Genomic DNA, 23,419 nt, shown 5'->3' with positions numbered 1-23,419 from the left:
GGAGCTAGCACAGAAACAGGGATCTTCTTCATATACCAAATAGGAGCTCCCCGAAGCAGAGGGACAAGCTTCTACCACCTTGAACATCCCAAGCTCTGCACCTGCAGGGAAAGCCTGGAGGAAGCGAGAATGTTTCTGCTGTAGCTCTACTCCGTAATGACTGTCCTCCAGGTATCACTTAAATGGCGTTTTGGCAAGACATATTTACACGCAAGGGCAGGGAACAAGAGTATTTAATTAAGTGATCGAGGCACTGCATGGCCAAAGCCACTATTACACTAGGTTTGATTTGAAATGGTAAGTGAGAGGTCAAACTCTCTCAACACTGATCTCCCAGGGGAGAAGAGATAAGGTGGAGTGCTAAGATTTCCACGCTCCCACATGAGTAGATAAGGTCTGAATGAGCAGCCTCATCCGTAGGCTGCTTCCCTAAGCGTTTTTTTATAGCTTACACTGGAAACCCTCATACTTCTCTACACTGAATCACATAATTACGGTTTCCACAAGAAATTCAGAGCAGGATCTCCTCCCACAAAATTTCCTCTCACCTGCACTCCTTTCATCACTGAAAATGACTGTTTGTCAGCACTACCTCTGCTGCTGAGGGCTCACATGCAGCTCAATTTAGCAGCCAACGGAGGTGAGAATATTCCCCCATGCGCAAGCTTCTAAACTGCTCACCCATGACTGTGGGTGGCATGAACATGTCCGCGAGAAACTATTCATTCAGGACACACTTGGAGTCTTGGTGTGTTCTCCCTGCTAAGCAAGGAACTGCTTTTACAACAGACAACCTCCATCGTCGGGAGGTTACCTTCCAGTTTCCCAAGAAAGCCTTGCTCAGACGGAGATATTGCAGACGGGATGCAGCCCCATTAATCTCTGCCAACCCAGCTTTCTCATGCCTGAGCTGTTCTCCATCATAGGAGACTCCCTCTTCATTATGCCCTTCCTCCCACGTGCAACAGAAACATAACAGCCCAGCTAAACCTGACCCTGGGTAAACACTGAACACAGACAAGACACTGCTCTGAAAGTCACCGGTTAATTTGTCTTTCTGAAGCAGATTATTTCTGATGTCAAATGCTTGCTCTCATCCCCTCAAATCAGCAAGCTGGGGTTTCCATAGAGCTCTGCAAGAAGGCTCTTCCCGAGAGAGCCACCCAAGAACTTACATTGACACATGTGCCAATGTTATAGGCGGAGTTGAAAGCACCACTGTAATTACAGTTGACTATTGTATAACTCCAGTTTTGGTTACTCATAATTCCATCTATAATTAATTGTTTGGGCTGAAAATTTCTCCAGCTGGGTTGGCCTCAGGCTAAATTTTTTCATTTCAGCTGAAATGGCTCAAGTCTTTCCCAAGAATATGTTTAAGGAAAAAGACTCTCTTTTACCCCTGTTAAAAGGATCTTTTTGTCATTCGCTGGAATGCTCTCACACCTCCATGCTTCTAAAAGCAGTACCTTGAAATAATGGCAGACTCAACTGCTGTGAAATACATGTCTTTTCATATTCTCAGGGGGAAAAAAGGATCATAATTTGGCTGTTTTTAACCTCAGACTTAATATACATATATTTGCTGTTTACATATGTGCAGCAGAGATCCAGCAGCTACTTTGACTATCCTCAGCACTGAGCAAGCTCGATGCCCCACTGTGCCAGACACTGGTGAGGCAACACATGCGGCATCCCACCGTGACCAAGGATGCTCCTGCAGCTGCAGGGTTTGCTAGGGCTTTCATTGCAAATGTGCCCTTTGATTGCAGAACCTCTGTGGTACCAGGCCAGAAAAGAGCCGGGAGATGGTTTAAGCTGGGCGAGGATACGGATGCTATGTCTCAGGGAACACCGGGAAAGTAGCTACTAAAAAGAGCCTGTGATCAGCCTACCTCCAGAGCAAGGTCTGACCTGCGGACAATGAAGACAACCCTGGGTGCACATGGAGCACTGAAGACGAAGCAAAATATTAAAGAGCTGCTCAGCAAACAGCTGCTGTCTATGTTGGTTACCCAAAGAGGCAGAGGTGGAGAAAATGAGTACGTGATCACTCATTAAAAAGAGCACAGCCCAACTCAATGGGCCTGAACGCAATCTACATGAACAACCTTAACCTAATGTTTCCCTCTTCTGGAATATCTGAACTTGAAACCTTATGACAGACTAAAGATGTTGTACCCACTTTCAGAGGGAGTACACCCCCAGTGACTTCTAGTCACACAGAAAACAGGCAGAAAGTACATTCCACTACAGAGAACAATCCCCAGAAACATGGGAAGTCTTGAAAAATCTGAATGAAGAAATGCAAACTGCTTCCTTTAAATCTATGCCAGCCCAGCAGAGTCCAGAGATGTCATTAAGAAAAAAGAAAACCCAGCACTCAGCTGCCTAGGAGCTAACTGGAAAAGCAAAATGGGCCCACTCTAATGCAGAAATTAAAACACTTAGAGACGGTTCTTACTACTCTGTGAACATGAGTCAGTACAAGTGAAAATGGTGCACAGATGGGCCAGCACAGAAGCAACAGAAGTGCCGTGATATTTACAAGGGGAAAAAAAAAATCTTCCCTTACAAGTGTAAATATACCAGAGAAATCATCCGCTCACAGCACAAACCAGGGCTTTGATGTAGCAAACACTCCCACCAGGGACAGCACTGGCTCCGCCGGGAGGAGTAGGGATGGTAGACGTTGCATCTGGAAAACAGTAGGCTCACAGCACTGAGCTTTCCCAAGGAGTCACAACACGCAGAAACACGCCAGGTGACATGGACCATTTTATCGTCTTTATGCAACCCACAGCGAGGGGCCAAGCGCCGTCCCGGGCCACGGAGAGACGCTGGGAAGGGAAGAACCGTGGTGAATGTTGGCTCTAACACGTGGCAACAGCGGCGTGAGAGCCCTACCAGCCTGGGCTCCAGATGCACACAGCCTGTGCCCCTCAGCTTGAGGCAGACACAGCCGCCCGTGCCACCAGCAGTGCGACAGCTTAAAGACACGTGAACCAAAGCTGGTGTTGCTCCGCATGGAGCCAAGCAGGTGGCATTTGGGGGATAACGCATGGGATCTCTTTCTCCAGCCTCTCCCAGGTCACCCTATCGGTGCAATCTGCTCAGTTCACAGCATGGCCACAGGGCTGAGCTCTCTGGGAAAAACACATTTCTCCCCACCCGTCTTCCCCTCACCTGTAAAACAGCAGTAACAATATTTGCACTTCTGCAGTTGGCTCAAGATGGGGGAATGAAAACTTAGTTATCATCAGTGCTAATCGCGGAGGAACAGCTCACGGCCTGACCATGCAGGAACGGCAGCGGAGCCCAAAGAGCAGGCTGAGCCCCCAGAGCAGAGCTGCAGGAGATGCACAAACCTCAGCCCAGCTGTAAAAAGTTCTGACAGCTGTGAATGAGAAAGAAACACTTTCCCCATCACTTACCAACTTGCTTCAGTGAATTATCACAGATTTTATAATGGGTTTCCAAGCTGGTCAACCAAACTCCTTCCCGTCCAGCTGCTCTGACCACTGACACCGCAGTGGCACACGCACTTGTGTTCTACAGGAAAACCATTTTCAAACAATAAAACCAACTTTCAGAACCTCTCACCTCCCCTAAGTCCCTCTGACAACTTTTGTGGGTTCACGCTACATTGTCTCACCCCCGAAGACTTCCCCCCGACTCCAGTGCTGTGTGAAAGACCCGAGCACAGCAGGAGAAGTTAATTAACTGAGCAAACAGCAATTTTGCCATCAAATGAACAAAATGAAAGAGTAACAGAGACTTACACTTATAGTCACCCCTAAGTGTTTCACATGACAACAGCAGGGAAAACACAGTCCAGACTGTTGTTTTAACGTTGATAATATTCCAAAATCTGCAGCGCTTACTAATTTCTCAGTGGAAATAAAACCTTTGACATCAGTAGGAATTCTGTCTGGGTGCAGAAGTTCGTTGCTACATTATGGTCTAGCAATAAGAGTCTATTTTGATGGTAAGATCTTTAACACAAAGGCAGTTCCTCTCTATGCCTGCCCAGAGCACCTGGGCTGAAAAGCAGAGGGTAAAACTTTGGTTGACTTGCGTTAGACCAGAATACATCCATACACACACATGCTTTCTGCCAGCGCCTGTGCTAGCGGAGAGTCCATTCTGTTCTTCCCAGGGTTTATACTCTGCGATCACCTGCCGGCAGCTGGGGGTCTGCCCCCCGACCCGTCAGCTCATGCCCCTGGGTACCGTTTGCTCTTTGCATCTCAGCGGGCTTGGTACTGCCACAGCATCCCGCTGGAACGCAGAGCGGGACTGGACGAAACCAGGCTGTTACATTCCCCCCAAATCAGGAAGATGTTAAAGACTACAGGAGGCGAGGAGGGAGGGAAAAGGGGAAGGAAAGTGTTATGATCACAGCAATAGTAAGAGGGAAAGGAAAAGAGTTAAAATTAAGACAGGAATTAAAAAAAAAAAAAAAAAAACCACAAAAACAACAAACCAAATCAAAGCCGTACAAGCGTAAAACAGAATCACTTCAGGCATATGTCAAAATAGTTTCAGATCTTTTTCTGTAAATTAGCTCAGCAGTTAAACACCCACCAGCTCTGCTTTTTGCTAGCCCTGGAGTTTTGCTACACCTGGAGATCCACTCTGTGGCATCAGCAGTAGAAACAACTGGGTTTGTAAGCAAATAACCTCATTTAAGAGAACGTTGAGTGAATCCTTCCACACTGACTCGTGTTACCAGTAGGGGTCAGGTCACATACTCTTTACCGTGGAGACCAGCCCAAGAGCTGGGTTCAGAGCACAACAAAAACCATGGAAAAAGGGCCTGAATTTTATAGATTTTTCCCATTTCTAAGTCACACGTAATAGCACTTAATATATGTCCCAAAGTTTTGATAAAAAGAAAATGACCCTCATGATGCTAAGTTAAAAACATCAAATTCATATCTATCCAGCTAATGTGGTAGAGGTTACCAGCCTGCAAAGCACCTGAACAGTCCCAACAAGGGAAAAACTGTGCACTGGTCCGAAAAGAACTTGTACATCTCCAATATTTGGGCTTTTTAACTCCCAGAGTGACAGAGAAAGTACCAGACACATAAGCACTTTTCAATAGGGTTTTGAACCTGTAACAAAATTTAATATAAAATCATTGCCCCATTACAAAATTTTATGATATGGTTATAAAAACCCCAACCCATACACAATAACTTAAGAACAATCCTAAACTTTTTGGATTTTATAAGCATTAGCTTCCTTTTTTGCACATAATTTCTGTTACACTTGATGAAACTTTCCATTACAGGTAGAATGATGAGTTAACAAGCAAACCCTTATTTACAAAAGAGGGACAACATTGTACAAGACAGAGTGCATATTAGATTGAGACCATGGTAATTTCCTAGGACTGTATTTAGATGAAAGAGTCTGGGTTTTTTAGTGGTTTTGGCCTCAAAACCCTTCCCAAGGGACATGTACAATTTAGCTGTGCTAAAAGTCTCCTTTTAGGTTCAGGAGCCAAGAAGATAGAGTCGTCTCTCTTCTCCAAGGGCCAGCATCCAGGATTTGGCAAGAAAACCACTTTCCTCCCAAGCAGCATCAGCCCTGAGTCATGCCTGCTCTCTGCCAGTGCCCACCCCACCGCGATACTAACCCAGCCTCACAGATCACCCCTGTCCAGTGCGAGGGGAAAAAACCCAAGCAGGCACCTCAATTGCCTGACACTACCTGTTCGGCACTCAAATTTCCACAGTTCTCAGTCTGAATAAGGCTGGTTTATGCACCATTTTATTACGGCAGGTAACACTGCACACTCTCAGCAACAGGAACAAAGATTTTGGTGAAAGCAAATTTGTTTGTTTGAGGCTTTGGGTTTTTTTTCCTCCTAAAAAAAATAATAAATTCTCCCCATTCGTAACTATGAACATTCCTCACCAGTCTTCAGTCAGCCAAAAAACACATGAGGTCTTTCTGAAAAACTAAGTTCTGTGCAGCAAAGTTATTAACTGCTGGGAAAGGCAGGAAAGCTCTTTTACAGCTGTTCATTGATCCACTGAACGTCACCTTACACTCTGTAGCCCCTTTTGGATTCTGCAGACTTCTGGAGCAGGCCGAGAAAAGAAATAAAAACCTTGGCCAGAGCAGTTACGCTGCTTCTTGAGACATGTTTTCTTTGGGTTCAGGCCTCAGATTCTCAGCCAGCAATTTCTGTCCCTAGTGGAAAATTACAAAAAAAAAGAAAACATCAGGTTTTTCTGCTTTTCAGGAATCTAGAGAACAAACACGAGTTTCTAATGCATTTGCAAAAGATGTGAATTGACCCCAATGCCGCAGTGTCCCTCCATTTGAGATCACAGCCATTCTGAGAAAACAAAGTCCCGAATGTCGCTGCCCATCAGTCCTACCCACAGAAGAGCTCAACTCCAGTGCGCCCAGTGCTGGACCAGTGTGCTCCCAGTGACACGATGCTGGGAAGCGGGAGAGGAGGCGGTCCGGCCATGCCGGCTCCCGTTCACCACTGGAGACCTCCAGGCACATCCCTGCACGTGCTCCAGTCCTGGTCTGCCCAATGCCGACGTCCCCATTGCCGACACTCCAGCGTGTTCACACCAGGGCTTTAATGACTCTCGGAAACCTTTTACGTAGGCACCGTGGCTTGTGTCAGTTATTCCAGTTTCAAACAGGTGCACATAAGCCTTGTTTTAAGCAATTGGCTATCGTCCCGGAGTAGACAAGGCCAGAATTAATTTTCTCTGTTTAATTTACGATTCAACTATTTTATTCTAAAACTGTACACTGATGCTGGGGGACTGGCAGGTGCATTTAATCAGTACATAAACCATACCCAAGCAGTCCTGTTTCTTCTCTTTGCTGTGCTCTCTCGCACGAGCACACCATTCCTCACACCCAATCTGCAGCTTAGCTTTCTCTCCTCTCTCCCTTTTAAATGGCACAGACAGCTGATGAAGAGCCAGGCACTCACCTTGACCCAGACTCGAAGCTCCATCAGACTTTCTCAGCAGGAACAGCCAGGCTTGAAATGAGAGGTAATGCTTGGCAGGTGCTCCCAGGGGACTGGCCAAAAATAAATGCACTCTCCAGTTAATTTCCATCTGAGTACTACTAACATTTCTCCTCTAAGAGTGCAGCTAAAGCTTTTGATTTACGCAAGGCGAGGAGGCTCTGTGTTTGTTTGCAGTAGCAGTGGCAGACCCAGCACACAACAGGGAATATTGAGACACATTTTAAGCACCTATGTAAGGCGCCCACGGTCCCCATACAGACAAGAGATCTTCTGGGTGTGATTCAGAGCACTGTAATTAGGAACCTGCCTCTCACCTTTGATTATAGCAGGAGTCTAGACATCTAATTTAGGCAAAGAAATGACATACTTAAAATTAGCTTGTACAAATACTGCCCAATGCATGAGTTCTGCAAGGAACCAGACTGGAGGCTCTCTGGGAAGATGGTTATGGTGAGAAGTACTCGGCACTCGGCAGGCAGTGAGCAGCAGAGTAAAGCTGTTTACAGGGAGCTCTACTCAGCCATGACTTCCACCAGGCAAGCCACCACAGCCAGCCACAGCACACAGTGGCCTAGGGGACACACCAAGCCCCAAAGACCCCCAGGCGCTTCCCTCAGCTCAGCTGCTGGCATCGGAGGGGGAAAGCCTGCTGGATCTCAGCTCTGGCACAGGACCAGAGCCGGCAGCCCATTGCCCAGGGAAACCTACTCCTTCCTTCTCCACAGTGATGTAGCTGTGACGGAAGAGACTGGGAATATCCCCGAGTCCCTTAACCACAGGGCTGCTGGGACGGTGCAGGCTAAGGGCTGTTTGTAGCCTTGTAGCCATCTCATACTACTGCTTGTTTGTTTTTTTTTCCCCCTTTCTTTTTAAAGGAAACCACTTGGATTATAACTTTAATCAAGTCTTTAGAAAACAAGACATTTAGAAAATTTGAGCAGATGCATTGCAGCTTCATAAGGGAATTTAAAAGACCCCCAAATTAGCAAAATTTTTTACTTAAAAAAGAATTGTTGTATTTGAAAACAGGGCCATAAAATAACAATACCTCAGGCAGGAGACGGGCACAGGTGGAAATGTAATTCAGCCTCTGAAATTGCTCATTTTACATTGCGTATAGTATTTTCATTTCCCATCACAGATAACAGTGTGGCAAGGCTATGCATTGCTACATGACAGCTCATTCTGCTTTTAAAACAGCAGCACTTCAGTAGCAGCTAAATTGACGCTTTTTATGTGTCCATCACTTATCAAGGGTAATTGATTAGTGCCTGCGAGGGGCTCCGAGATCTAACGGATTACATGTTCTGAGCCTGCTAAATTATTTGAATGGAATTAGGAAGAAAAAGATTCTAAATCAGATTTTGGTCTGACCCAGCATTACCTTTCCTGATCAGCGTTTCCCCTTCCCTTTATACATCTTTTTGCTCAGAGAGACAGAGCATGCTAAGCCCAGGGAGCAGATTTTCAAAGACAGCAGCAGAGTTAAGCATGATACCTGGTAAAACATAACGGGAAGCAAGTATATTATTCCACTGAAAGTTTCTCCGACGGCTGTTTATTCCTCTATTTAAAGGTTACAGCTTAAATCTAGCTCCAGAGAAGAAAATGAAAAGGTCGTAGCCCTCTCAGTCTCGGAGGAAAGTGATCCACTGGGAAGACGGCACTGCACTCCTGGACAACATCATGTGTGCGAGGCTCCAGCCTGGGCACAGACACATCCTCTGCGGAGCAACTGGAAGCGTTTAAGCCTGGGCCGCCTGCCTTAAACACACCCTGAACCAAGAATAGCCTGGACTCCCGGGCACAGGTCAGGCGATGCTGAGTCACTTGCTGGCCGGTCCCCAGGCTCTCCAGCTGCCTTGGGCTCGGCTCCCTTAAAGACACAACTTGTGCCCGCCGAGCACAGCCCCAGCTCTGGCTGGGCATGACCCCCCCCAGTGATGGCACCCCCGGATTCCGGCAGGTTTAGCCAGCTGCGTGGTTCCGACATGAATTCCCAGCTCGTACCCGCCCCGTTTCCCTCCAGCTTCGGAGCGCAGCACTGCTCCTGCCTGCCAATTAAGTGCTACATTCATACATTTCTTTGTAATTATGAATCAACTCACAAGCGTTGGTGCGCACCCCAGGCTCACACGGAACGGCGAACAATGTACTGTCACGGGTTGCATCAGCTGCTGCGATGCTCCCTCATGCCTTCGGGCTTGCTAAAGCTGATCTAACTCTAATATAATAGCCTTTTTACCCGCCTCCTCCCCCAACAATTACCAGAGGCTTGGAAAGCCATTGAAATGCAAATAGCTGATGGAGAGGTTATTGGGGAACCAGGCTGGGAAGGTACAAATGTCATCCCGCTACTTTCCTTTAGTTTGACTCAAACGGGACGGTAATCCTGATTTTCTCTTTGTATAAATAGGAAGAGAGGCAATATTGTGAATGCACGGATGGCCTTGCATAGCAGCTGGACCTGCATCTTCTCCAGCTCAGCCTCTCTGCAGCCTGGGACCCTTCTTACTCCCGTTAGTTGCTGCAGCAGCAGAGAGAATTGCACAGTACAGAAGCGTCCGCAGCTCCGATGGCACGATACGAGCGCGCTGAACTACACTAACCTACTGAAACCTGCTTTTTTAGAGACCTTACCCTCAGGAGGTTTGTGGAAGGCAAAGCACTGGAAGCGAAGGAGCCTGCAATCTTCTGTGTGGACACAGACGAAAATCAGCAATAGAGCATCCCTCCCCCTGCTATCCCACCGCATCCTGCAACCCGGGCACTTCTAAAGAGGACTGTAACTCCTCCGTGGTCTGTTTGCTCACTACCTTTTCAAGTGATGCTCCCACCAAGGACAAAAAACACCGTCTGGACCCGAGGCAGTCCCGACACTCAGCTGGATTAGCTGGGGACAGCAATATCTCCAAACTGTTGTAAAGTGGGGTGGGACTAGGACAATCCAGACACTTCTTCAGGCTTTCAGTCCCCATTAAAGCTTTAGGAACTCTTCCTAAATGTAAGCTCCTTCCTCACCCCCATTTCTGTAGTGAAACAACCTATATATATCAACAAAGAAGATACTTACTGTATTATTAACAATTCCCTCCCCCCATTTAAAAGCACTGTCGAGAAGAGGGTCCAGCACCTGGTGCACACGAACTACAAGGGGCAGCTTGTTTGCGTTGGCAAGGAGGGGGCTGAGGGCAGACCTAATCACAGCTTACAGCTACTTAAGGGCAGTTATTAAGACGACAGAGCCAAACTCTTCTTGGCCATGGCAGGCAATGCAACAGGGGGTAACGGCCAAAGAAGTGGTCAAGGTCAGTGTCAGGGTCAGACTGGACCCAGGAGAATCTCCTCCGCTGGACAGTAGGGCAGCACTGCTGCAGGTCACCCAGGGAGGTGGGGGAGCCTCCATTCCTGGACGTTTTCATCTCCTCACCAGACAATGCCATGGCTGATGTGACCTGCTGCCCGTGGGTCCCACTCCGAGGGGGCGTTTGGGCTAGAGACCTCCAGAGGTCGCTTCCAGCCAACATTTCTATGGCTCTGTAACCTCCACATTAAAAACTTGGCTTGAAAGGGTGAAATTACAGCAGCTGCCTCCCCTTGCACTTCTGCGGAGCCCCTTCCCGGGAGCGGGGCAGAGCACCCACGCCCGGCACCACTGCTGCCCCCCAGCCGGCACCCACAGCCCCCACAGCCCCCGGGGGTGCTAGCCCCCAGCCGGTACACAAGATCCCCACAGCTCCCGGGGTCCTGCCCACCGCCACGCACGGCCCCCCCACCCAGGGTCCTCCACCCCAGCCGGCATACCCGGCTCCCACAGCCCCCGGGGTGCTGCCCCCCGCCACACACGACCCCCGGGGGTCCTGCCCACCGCCACGCACGGCTCCCACAGCCTCGGGGGTGCTGCCCACCACCGCACACGACCCCCACAGCCCCCGGGGTGCTGCCCACCACCACGCACGGCTCCCGCAGCCCCCGGGGTGCTGCCCACCACCACGCAGCCCCCGAGGGTGTCCCCCTCGCCGGTCCCTCCCCACCCCCGCCAGCCGCTACAGCAGCATCGCATCCAGGCGGCAGCAACCCAAACCCCCGCACAGGTTTCCTGCGCGCCTCCTCCTCGCTATCTGCAGCGCGGGTTCTCCCCACGTCGGTGAGGAAATAGCTGGTTGAGCCCAGCGCACACGCCCGGCGGGAGGACGTGGGCCGGGTCCGGTGCTCGGCAACCCGCCGGGGCCGGGCGGGGGTGCGGGAGCGGGGGGGGGGCGGTGGCGGCGCCGGTGCCCGCCCCGTCCCGCCCCGTCCCGCTCCGCCCCGCGGAAGGCAGGCGGCCCTGCCCGCGGCAGACGAGCAGCCCCGCCGCGACATGGCCGGCCGCCGCCTCCTGGGGCTCCTCCTCGCTTTGGCCGCGCTGCTGGGCTCAGGTAGGGCGGCCGGGCCGCCGGCTCCGCGGGGCGGCAGCGGGAGGGGGCGGCCCGGGAGGATGGGGGGATCCCCGCGGGGCGCGGCGGGGGACGGTTTGCGCATGATCGCGGCGCCGGGCTCGGCGCAGGCACGGCGGAACCCTCCATCCCTCCCCGTCCTCTCGGGGTCACCCCGCAGCGTGCACACCCGAGTGGAAACCCCGCAGAGGCCGCAGCGCCCCCCCACCCCTCCCCCCATCCCCGCCGTGAGGGCTCCCCGGGTTGGATGCATCCCACCGGTAGCATGCAGCCTTCCCCGGGGAGGGGGAAATCACGGGGAGATGCGCCCCCGAGAGGGTCCCTAGCAGGGGATCCCAGGAGGATGCACCGCCCGAGGGATCGCCCTTGGGAGGGGACTGCACCCCCCCGAGGCCCCACCCTGCGCAGAGCACCCCGACACCGCAGCAGATGGCGGGGCGCCAGCCTGTGCACCAGGGCCAGGCCCGGCCAAAGCCATTCCCCAGTCACCCCCTCTCCCCCGCAGCTCTTACCGTCCGCTGGCAGCGCTTGTCCCCTCTCCCCCAGCTCGGCAGCCGGGGATGCTCCTGCACAGGTATCTGACAGATATGATGGCTCTAAACCTGTCATTAGATGACAGTAATGATGATTAAAGCATCTCAGAATGCAGCGTATGCCTCTTCATGACAAAGTGTCACAACGATGTTGAACCCAAATGTGCGGTGCTGCAGGTATAAAGCTCCGTTAACAGCCTGTGTCTCCGATAATCCAAAACGGAGGGAGTCACGGAGCCGTCAGGAAAGGAGTTTGGTTTTGTCTCTCTGCTTACTGAGCTGTTGGATTAGCAGATTCTCTGTGTGACCCAAATTTCCTGGGCTGCTGGGTGTATTCTCACTCTTCTTTTCAGTCCCACTGCTATTTCTGCAGATCAGAATAGTCTAACCCAGAAATCAGACCCAGCTGGACAGTAGCTGGGAAGATAGGGGAAAAAAAACATGTTTTTTGGAGTGGAAGGAGGGAATTAAAATCAATGCAAAGCTTACCACAACTCTTTGTTTGTTTCTTTTTAAAAAAAGCGTTCTTAAAAAGCTGTTTGTTTGCTTGAATAGGAAAAAAAACCTCTTGAAGGTTGCACAGACAAAATAGACAGCAATTATGTAAAAGGCCTTGGGAAAGTTTTTCTAAAAAAATCAGCTATTAGCTAGGAGGCACCCATCAAACACAGACTGGTTAGAGGATATTAGCATCAAAATGAGGAGTGAACTGGGCTGCAAGAGGCTTTTGCTGCTGGAAGAGATTAGGTTTACCGTGAGTCAGCCTGGAATTAGTCTCCCTTTGCGTTAGGTACTTACGTGCCCGTGCACCTGGAAGGGTAACAGCATGGTATAGAGTTGCTTATGCTCACCAGTTTAGCAGCTGCTGTCTTAATTGGTGGATATCAGTTTGACAGGCTGAGCTAAGAGACTGTGCATGAAGTCCTGCTTTTAGATTAAAATAATAGTTTTCAAAAAAAAATCTGATTATTCAGCAGTAAAGCTATTTGTATTCTGTGTTGTTTGCAGCGTGGGCACAGAAAAATGCTGTTCTGTTCCATTTTGGAGCGCTGGGCTGCAGGGTCCAGCTCTTAAATATCCTCGGCTGTGTTTGTATCAAAGTGAATTTCAGCGAAACGTTTATAAATCATTCCTGCCAGCGCGGGGCTTCACAGGTAATTGAACAACATTAAGTTCAGCTCCTGTCTGAGCTGCTTTGAATTGCCTCTCGGTGGAAACAATTCCGTAAAGGTAAGGGGGCTCTGCACTTGCAGCCTCTTCTGAGCAGAGCCCTGCTGACACCGGACGCGTAGGGATAAGATACCAGGGGGCGGCTTCAGCCTTTCCACGGGGCCTCCGGTTCCTCACCCGCTGTTTATTTCGGTAGTGGCTCTCCCAACCCAGGGGTGGGTGCCTGCTCCTCCCTCTGGCTCCCCCCCCCCCCCAAATGTTTTGGAGCAGCTTTACAGCGCCCTGACGGAGGCTTCAAGAGCCCTTCCCCACCTGAGCGTGGAACTGGCCTTTCGGGTACCCGGTCATCCTCCCCACCATCACTCTGTGCCCACAAGAAAATATCAGGTGGTGGTAAGGATGTGGGTTTCTGAGGCAGGGCTTTCTACCCCAGCCCTTCAATACAGCAGCAACAGAAGTCAAATTTCTTCATTGCATCTATTTGCTGGCTATTTTTTTGGCTTCTTGTTCTGAAACAGTCTTTCCAGCGATGCCGGTGGTGGGTTGTAAACAGACCAGTCTCTTGCAAGCTCAGAGGTTTACAGATTATCAAGAACAGCAAACTAGACAACAAAATTGGTACTTAGTTTATTCCTGCAGCTGAGGTCCAGCTCCACCATTGACAGGAGAATAATGTGCATCTTGGCTGAGGTTGTCCAGTAAAGCAGGAACAAACCCCCACTTTTTAATTGAAAAAAATGTGGTTGGTTTTGGGTTTCTCTTTGGTCAAATTCCCTTTGACCCTTTATACATGACTGTGTGCTTCAGTGCCCGGTGGGCTGTTGGACACAGCCATGCTGCATCCGTCCCGGCATCTGAGCTGCCGTGCTCCCTCTGCCCTCGCCACCCGTCTGGCTGTGGGTGCGATGCTGGAACTAGGAATTGCTCACTGGAAATAGGAATTGCTCACAGGGCAACAAGCCGTTTTCCAGTGCTGCAAAACTCCAGCGTATTCCCGCAGCGCAGTGTGGGGCAGAAGTATCACGGTATTTTGAGGCAGTGGAGGAAACCAAATGCCCCTCAAAGCCTTTCTTTCTGGAGACGAGTTTTCCCCGTGCTAGCGTGTTGCATGATGTTTTAAATGCACAGATCCCTGGCTTTTCCAGAAAGTAGTTACGTTTGAGTCATCCAGGGTTAGCCACATGTTTGTGCAAAATGATAAAGAAAACAGTCAAACAAGGAACTTTTCCGCAGCTGTTTTTTTTCCCCCACTCTCGTGGTAAGTCAGTACAGAAATGCACTGATGTGTTTTCTTGCAAAGATGGCAAATTAGACATCTGAGGTCAGTGTTCTTGCAGGGAGCGCAAAGTTACCTCTTGCAGGCCAGGCAGAGGGGGCATGTCCGGATTTATGCTCTACGTCAGGTAAGAAAAGCTTGAAGAAAAACTTCACAATGACAAAGTGGCAATGGGAATAGTTGGGCACGTCCTCCAAAGTTGCAGAATCAGCAGTGATGGGCAAGTCTTTGCGTTCTGTCATCCCCTGTCTTAATAGACAGCGTCTCACAGATCACCTCTCCTCTCAAGTGTGACTACAATATCCCATCAGCAATTACAATAATTACTTAAATGTGAAAGTAATATTAGACAGTATAATTAGCTATTTATAACTGTTGCACAGATGGCTGCAGTCACTGCAGGCGGCTCCTCTGCACAGTCTCCGCACAACGGTGCCCAACCGAGAGCACAGAGAAAGCAGAAAGGAGCCAGCTCTTTTCCAGATGTTTTTCCAGGTGTCCGGGCTCTGCTTTGCCATGGGCAGTGGTGGACACAGCTGGCAGAAAAAGGGGTGCCAGTGCCAGGTGACCCGCCGGCTCCATGCCCATCGCTGGCTGGGGTTGCTCACCACAGTTGTGCCGGGAGAGCTGCAGGGAGGAATTGTTTGGAGTAGAAACGAAAGCCTTGGTTTGGCATTGCTGTCGAAGCTGAAGGAGATAGAAGCATCATGTAAAGCGTTTACCTGCACTAAAAATCTCTGTTATAATACATTATTATGTTATTAAATTTAAAATTACTAGGTATCAGCAGCAAGTCAAAGTAATATATTTAAGGAATAATTTTTACTTTGATAGTGTCTTTAGTGCATATGACAAAGCGGGAGAAGCTAAATTGGTTTTCTTACAAATTATCTCTGATCTTTGAACAAATACACATTAATTAAATGTGCCATGCCCAGATATTTATGTACAGAGCTTTGGAAATAATTAATTTCCATTCTTCTGCTTGTATTTTGGAACTTTTTCTTCTACCAGCCTAGTGATACCTGTGTTTGGAAACGGCCATTTAACTCTTGGGGTTTTTTTCCCTTCTACAAAAATGTAGTTTTTTTCCTTACATCTGTTGCTACCGTTTCAGGCCTTAAAGCACATAAAACAGAAGAGTCTATTGATCTCCAGTGTCGACTAGAATAAACTTTTAGGACTGCTCAGTTTAAAAACAAATTTGTTTCTCCTTGGAAAAATATCTCCTGGAGGTTTAAGGCATTGACTTTACAATTAACTAAAGGAAAAACTAGGGTTTTATTAGACAGTGCTTCTGAAGCCGTTCTGATAACAAAACATATGTTTAATAAACTACATAGCACTGATGGCAAAGAGAAAACCTTTGCAATAATTCCTTTGTAATCTGATTGACTGATATAATTCACAACTGGTGGAAGAACTTGAATAGAGGAAAGTGGGAGAAGATGAACGTGGCATATCAAAATGCAGAACATGAAAGGACTTCTTTTGAAAAGGAAACTTCAAAGTCGGGGATTCAGATGCTGGAGTCACTAACTGTGATTTGGGAGGCGAGCACAAGTACGTGTTTGCTGAGTGAACGATGCTTTTGAGAAGAAAACAGAGACCCCTGGTAGAAGCCCGATAGCCGTCGCAAAGCGAGAGGCGAACGCTTTCTGTGCACTTGCAGGGATTTCGGTGGAGCTGCACAGGGTCAGGTTTGGTTTTGATCTCCTGAAAGCTCAGCCTACTGGTGCGATGTGGATAAAGTTAATGCTAATGCATATTTATGAAACCGTCCTGCAGTCACTCCAAAATCCTTTTTTGTTGCTTTCCAACCTTGTCTGGGAAACACAGAAAATTATTGCAGTAGGAGTAGCGGGGCCACAAGCAGAAAGCTGATGCTGAGTGCAAGCTCCTCGTCACCGAGATACCCAACCACATGAGCAGCATCTTCAGGGAAGGAGTAGGCCACGTCTGCTGCAGGGATTCAGCGCTGGCACGGCATGTTTGTGTAGAAAAGCCAAAGAAAGCAAAACCAGAGGAACTGGCAGGATTTTGGATGTGGCAGCTCAGACAGGGAGGAGGGATGCTGTGAACAGCATTGTTCTGCTGTTGGGAGGCTTTGCAGGCGAGGGGCGGCTGGCACGGGGTTGTCTCCAGCAAAGAAGGTGCTGGGGAAAGAAAATTGCTCAGCATTTTGCTTGCCCTTTCAAGTGCTCTCTTTGTCCATGCTGAAAGAAATCTGGGTAGAATGAAGTTTGAAGAAGTTGGGTCAAAGTTGGAAGAATCTTACTGAAATTCCGCTTCAGACGGATGTGCTCCTGGTTGGGTGTTTAGGGATAACCAGCGTGGGCTCCAGGAGGGGAGGAAGCAAGAGCTAAACAAGCAGAAGAGGTTTCCAGCCCCAGCTGGGGGTGACAAAGGAGGTGTTTGTGCTGCAGAGGGTCATTAGAGATGTGATAAGATTTTGAACAGCACATTAATCTGTGACCATAAAGAGCTGTCTGCCGACAAATATGTGCTTCTAGCTTAGGGAAGAGTCTCTGTGTCAGATCCCTATATGACTATATGGGATGAAAGCAAGCAGCTTGGTGGAGCATGCGTCTCCACGATGACCAGCCACGTCCATTCAGGTGTCCCTGCTGCTGCAGGACTTGGGTCGTCTTTCCAGACAATACGATCTGAGCGAAGCTAATGCCAGACCTTGTCTGCCTCATTTGGAGTAAAAACCTCTCCAGGTCCCATCCTGCTATCCAGTACATAGCATTCCTCTCGGAGATTCGCACAGTTTCTACTACAGAGCCTGAGCGTACCACGGGATATGCTCTTATGCTGTGAAGAGGTAGAAAGACCAAGAATTGGCAAGACTTCCCCCTTGCCCAGCATATTTTTGCACCCTGGAAGCTCTTTTGGCCAGAGAAATCCCTGTGCAACCTGTCCCCAGTGAAACACTGGGCTGAAGAGGTTGCAGCCCCCCAAAGCTGAAGCATCCAAGGGGATGCTTCCAGCTGGTGCAAGCTTGCCCAGAGCATCCCCCTTGTCCCTGCTTTCTGACCAAAAACCAGGCTGGTTTCTCACCCAGGTGCTTCAGCTGGGGTGGGTGTTCAGCCTGGCCCCGCTCGCCAGGCATCAGCTACTGCTGCTGGTGACAGACTGTCTCACGCACTGTCAAGAGACACTGAGCGGATGCCATGCAGTTTGTGTGTAATTATTTGCCAGGAAACCAGAATTTGTTATTTCCCAAAAATCCATAGGACAGCACTAAGCTTTGAGCTGGTGTGAGTTCTTAAAAATGCTCACAGATCCCAGCACGTCTTTGGCCCCATGCAGAAAATAGAGCATTTTTAAGTGAGGTTAAGCATAGGTTTGAAAAAAAGAAACCAAACCCATATATTCCTTTTTTCTCTTTTGTAATGATGGTCTTAACTGAGTGAATGGTATAGATACTTTTGCAGAGGAAATCTCAGAGCCATAACATTTGAATTAAAGTAACAGTTTACAAACAGTTCGTTTTGTAAATGTTGGTGCTATTTCCTCCACCAGTAGGGTCACAGAGAGTGAGAGACCTGTTGGTGGATTTCTCTTTGAACTCAGGGAGCTCCTGTTTTTATGTTAGTATTATTTCATGCCGCATCAGTAGCGAGTGGTGCTTTGGTTATAAGGCAACTGTTCCCCTGGTGATGGGAGGCAAAACCAGGTAGCTGTGCACCTCCTTCTTCTACAAAAGTGTTTTATCTCTGAATTAAACGGCTGTCTTTCGTGACTTAAAAAAATGACACTTTAAATTACAGTAATGAATTTTTTTTAAAAAAAAACCCATTAAATTCTTTAAGAAAAACTTCAGAATTTGCCCTAATAAGTTGTCATTGACTTAACAGAAACACTTTTTTCCCCTGGCAGAAGTATTTCAGGAGACTTTTCCCACCTGCATAACACAGGACTCTGCTTTTACCTCCCGGTAGTGCTCCTGGGAGGTGAGGGAACACGGTGGGTGCTCACCAGCTGGCTGCAGGCTCTGGGTGAAGCTGGCTTTACCTCCCCAGTTGCAGACGCAGCCTGTGCTGGGCATGGGAAGCAGCCGCGGCTGGATGCGCACCCCAAACTATGCTTCCCGAGGGACTTCTCCAAACTCCTCTATGAAAGCAAGGAACAAAACCCACCTTATTGAAAATGAGTCCATGCAAAAGGCTGAAGGATGTGGCACAGCTTCCCACCACAGTCTCGACCAGCAGCTCCCCTTGCTGTGGGTGAGCCAAGAGGGGTGGTCTCACAGCTGCCAGGCTGGGTGGGGGTAGCCTGGCCCAGCTGGCCAAGGTTAAAAAATCATCACCAGTTGCTGCTCCACCTACTCAAAATTACCTTCAGCAGATCTCTGCCCCTGCTTTTTCCTTGGGGGGGGGGTGCAGCCCCCCACCCTGTTGTCTCTCCTTGCTGGAAGCCCCTTCCCATGTCAGCGGTCCCTTGGTAGCACTGCCCAGGTTTGCGATGCTCGAGGGAGCAGCAGAGCCGCCTCACCCAACGCATTGGGGAGGGGGAGCATGGCTGGGCAGTGGAGGCTGGATCCTAAACAGCTCCCCATCCTGATCCGAATCCCCAGCGTTTGCCCGGTGAGGTGCCGTGGACGGGGAAGCAGGCAGTGGCGGGCACTGTGCTGCAGGAGCCCTGCATTGCAGGCTGCGGTGACAGGGACAGACAAATGCCTCCAGCCAGCAGAGAGGGCTGCGACCCCCACGCTCTCCCAGAGCCTCGCTCCATCTGTCAGCATCGCACAAGTCTTCATTCCCACTATCGCTCCGCTTCCCATTTTAAATAGCACAGTACGGCAGGAGCAGCACATCCCAAGTGATGAACCAGCATTTTTACTGTGTAATTCCCTATTTACCTACTTTTAACTACAGCATCTTCTCTTGATCTTTATCTGATGAGAGCAATCTTTTTCCATCGGGAATCAGGTGATAAGCATTTAATCTCCCGCCTCAGTTTTCTTAGGGCTCCTGCGTCGGTGGCTTTGTCATCAGTTGTTCCGCACTGGGTTATGAACAAAATGCTTTCATGCCACAATTTGTTGTCTGGCTGATAAACAGGCGTCTTTGGCCCTAGGCAAATTCGTAGTCATTACTTAACGTGGAAGCAGAAATCAAGTGGCTAATGTGAACATACCTCGTAATGTTTCTGGGTGGACAGCATGCAGGAAAACACGAAAGCACCCCAATTTTCAGCCCTGCACCCGCAGTCATAGGAGGAAAAGGAACTTGCTGTGTTTTGTGACCTTCACTAGGGATCATGAACCGAGTTGGGGTCTGTGTTTCCCACCCTGTGTCCGGTGAGGCTGGGCTGGGCAAAGGGCAGGGGCAGTGCACCAGGACACAGGTCGTGCCAAGGCTGCCTCCAAAGTGGTTCCAGCTCAGATCCTGCCTCCTGCTCCTGGCCTGCCCTTCCCTGGGAGTGGGGTCGCAGCACCCCTGCATCTCCCCTTCCCTACCTGCAGGAGCAGTAATTCAGTTCTCCAGCAGACCCCTGCACACTGCATCTGGAGGGGGACAAACCCAAGTCCTGGATGACACTGTTGGTTCTCCTGTGACCTGAGGAAGTCGCCTTTAACCATTCCCTAACTCGTGCAGCAGGGTCAGTGCTAATTTCTGCTCTTGACACTTGCAAAGCGTGTGGGGTACGGGAATAAAAAAATTATGCCGTTCACCATCCTTTCCCACTTTAGGTATAATAAATCATTCTTTCTTGAAAAAACCCAGACCAAACAAGCAGTAAAAGAGTGAAAAGAAGAAACAACTCCCTTTCCCATCAGATACACCTTTGAATTATTGAGGGTTACCTGGAGCATTCTCCCAGAGTCCCGGGGAAGGTCAGAGATTTGCTCTCAGGCTCAGCGGCAGAGCCCGAGATGGCTGGGACAGGGCGAGCTCCCCCTGCCCTCATTGGCCCTTGGCCATAATGTCCCAGGCATGGAAAGCTGGGCATCATCCCATCCTCATCAGGGGTACAACTGGCCTTAGGCACCCCCCACAAAGGGAGGAATCTTAAATACTTGTGCTCAAAACCTTCCAGCTTTTTGCTCCTGATGCAATTGATCTGGGCCTAATTGAGAGCAGGTTTTGGCAATGCTGCGGCGGAGACCTCTTTGACACAAACCTCAAAGAAGGACTATCTTATTAAAGTTGCTTAGAAAACATCACCCACTCTATGCACAGAGATGTCAGAGAGCCTTGGAAACCTTGAAAGCTTTGAGTACTGATACTGAAGAAAACCTTTTTGATTGGTATCTTGTATTTCCTGAACAGGGATACCCACTTTCCCACCACACTGGGGTGGAAGAAGACCTGGTGAAACATTTGTTTTGTGTGGAGTCATGGACGGGGTGGACCCAGGCAGCGGCTGGCCACTGGTCCAAGGCATCCCGTGGGAAGCCCTGATGCGAAGCCTTTCCTAGCTCCGGTAGCACTGCCCTTGACAGGGCTTTGCTTTTCACTCTGAGCTGTCGAGGGTTGTTACCAGCACCCGGAGGCGTTTGTCTGTCCTTTGCGGAGGGGTACCGCTCTGTCCTGTGCTTTTGGGGAGCCTGCGGTGCACAAGCCAGTCTAGGAGCTGCTGGTCTCCCATGGAGTTGAGGGCTCCAGCCCAGCCTGAGGCTTTGCAGCCTCCTGGGGGTCAGACACTTTCAGGACATCAAGCCCTGGGTGGTCCCTGCACAGAGCTTGCTGCTGAAGGGGATGTAGTTCATGGCGCTGAGCCTCCATACTCCTCCTTGGGGTTGTCCCCAAAGAGTGGGGTGGGAATCCCATTAAAGGACACACAAGGGCCCTTTGCTGTGCCACAAGCACCAGGGCTGTGGCCTGTGCCCTGCCAGCCTGCAGGGACGAGGTGGTCCCCCGGGTACCAGGGCTCCTCCGTACTCACTGCTGTTACTCTGACTTCTGTCACATCGCGTGGCAGCGGCTGATGTGACGTGATGCGGGGCCCTCGGTCCCCCCTCCCTCACCTCGCGCGCGTCCCTGTGCTGGGCACGGATGTTGTGCGGCTGCCCGCGGGTGCGTCACCCCCAGGATTAGCCCGTCTCTAGCAGAGCCGCGGTGCCTCGGGGCCAGCTGGCACTTGCAGCCCCCTCCCGCTCGCAGCCTTGACACGGTGACGGGCTGACACCGACACCGACACAGCAGTCAAACGTGCGGAAACGCTTTGTTTCCCTCCGGCAGCAGATTTGCTCCCTTGCGTCTCAGCCCCCAAGCGAGCGGAGAAGGACCCCTTTGCCACGCTCCCACAGCCTCCAAGCCGGCAGCCCTGCGCTGGTTGGAGAAGCAAAGTCGACTGGCAGGGACCAAACTGCTGCGCTAATAGCCTTTCTCATCTCGTTTTTTAAATAAAACATGGAAATACGGTAATCACCGCTGGTTTGAGTCAGTGAGACTGAGAGCAGGTGAAAGAGAAGCGCTGGGAAGAAGGAGAAAGGACGAGAGTTTAGCATGAAGAAATGTCTCTGGATTTGAGGGTGGTTTCTGCCCCTTTGGGAGCTGGCTGGGTGGTCATGGAGGCTGGTGGGTTTGGTGATGGAGGCTGGTGGGTTTGGCGATGGAGGCTGGTGGGTTTGGTGATAGAGGCTGGTGGGTTTGGCGATGGAGGCTGGTGGGTTTGGCGATAGAGGCTGGTGGGTTTGGCGATGGAGGCTGGTGGGTTTGGCGATGGAGGCTGGTGGGTTTGGTGATAGAGGCTGGTGGGTTTGGCAATGGAGGCTGGTGGGTTTGACGGCGGGAGCTGCTGTTACTCCAAGAAGGGCAGCACGGGGGTGAGAGCAGCCTGGTGGCAAAGCTCATCCTCCTGCAGACAGGTCTGGAGCAGGGCTCTTCTCACATGCCAGAATTTAGGAGGAAGAGGCCAGCGCCTGTCCTCAGCCCTCAGCTTTCGAGGTTTCTGTGCAGCCTCCGTGCAGGCTCTGTGGGAGCCGGTCACCAGATCTGGCTGTTGGAAAGAGGAGATGAGGGCGCTTCCCTCCGGGGCTTTAAATCTTGCTGTGGAGGCATGAGAAAGGCTGTGTGAGATGGCAGCGGATGAGAAACTCCTCCCTGCCATGTTTTTGTCTGGTCTCCGCAGAGTGACCTCCCGGTGTGGCAGTGGTGGCAGAGGCTGAGCCGAGGGCTGCTGCTCAGGTCTGTGGGACACCGCGGGGTGTGCGGGGCAGCCCTGCTTCTTCAGATGCTTTGGGAGCAACCTGGAGGTCTGTCCTTCCACCCGAGGTGGGGACAAGATGCACTGGGCCTTTCTGGCAGCTGTCAGGGTGGTGCAGGGCAGATGTACACCAGCGTCCCTCAAGCTTTCAGTGCCTGGGGGAGCTCCCAGCGAGGGCTTGCCTTCTCCTGCCCGCTGGGATGGTGGCCTTCCTGGCCCGGCCCAACATCATGGTGCTAACGGTGTCTGCTGAGAAGAAGCCTGGAGCCCACCAGCTGCAGGCTGGTTTTACTGGTTGTGTTTTCCTCGCCACCTCCATCATCTTGCTGGGTGCTGAGCGCGTCGGGGGGCTGCCATTTGCCCCAGGTGCCTTGCCCAGGGCTGCAGACAGCAGTGCTTGCCGTGGGGCCACATTGCCCATCCTGCCCCAGCTGAGGAGAAGACAGAACTGGGGCTGTCGTGGAGCCAGGGGGACCCGGCAGTGTGGGGGACAGCGGGGGTGACGGAGCCTGTGCGGGTCACGGTGGCTCGGCAACAACGCGCTGACTTTTGCAGAGGCTTTTAGGCATTTCCGTTAATAGGTTTCAAACATAACCACCATTAGTCCCTCCACAAAGAGAAGGTCTTCATTATGCAAATTCTCATCTTACAGCTTTATTCATGTGCTTCCTGGCAGGCTTTCCTTTAATCTCAAGAGCAAGATTGCTTGGAATTACCATATACCCTTGTTAATTGCATAAAAAAAAAAAAAAAAAAAATTCAGCAGAGGTTGTTTTTGCCATAATCAAGAGTGATTTTGATTAGTACTTCTGGAAATCAAAATGTT

The 23,419-nt window shown here is 50.4% G+C and overlaps 1 protein-coding gene across 1 annotated transcript in view; it reads left to right on the top strand.

The window, feature by feature from the left end:
- The first annotated feature begins 11,334 nt into the window (after window positions 1–11,334).
- Window positions 11,335–23,419, top strand: part of CD99L2 (CD99 molecule like 2) — a 33,069-nt gene continuing 20,984 nt past the window's right edge. Inside the window, exon 1 of the mRNA XM_074147902.1 lies at window positions 11,335–11,436. Coding sequence (XP_074004003.1) covers window positions 11,379–11,436 — 58 coding nt within the window. The 5' untranslated portion in view covers window positions 11,335–11,378. The remainder of the gene's footprint in view (window positions 11,437–23,419) is intronic.

Source organism: Numenius arquata, chromosome 5, assembly GCF_964106895.1.
Source record: "Numenius arquata chromosome 5, bNumArq3.hap1.1, whole genome shotgun sequence".
Classification (NCBI taxonomy): domain Eukaryota; kingdom Metazoa; phylum Chordata; class Aves; order Charadriiformes; family Scolopacidae; genus Numenius; species Numenius arquata.
This window is presented reverse-complemented; position numbering and strand designations above follow the sequence as displayed.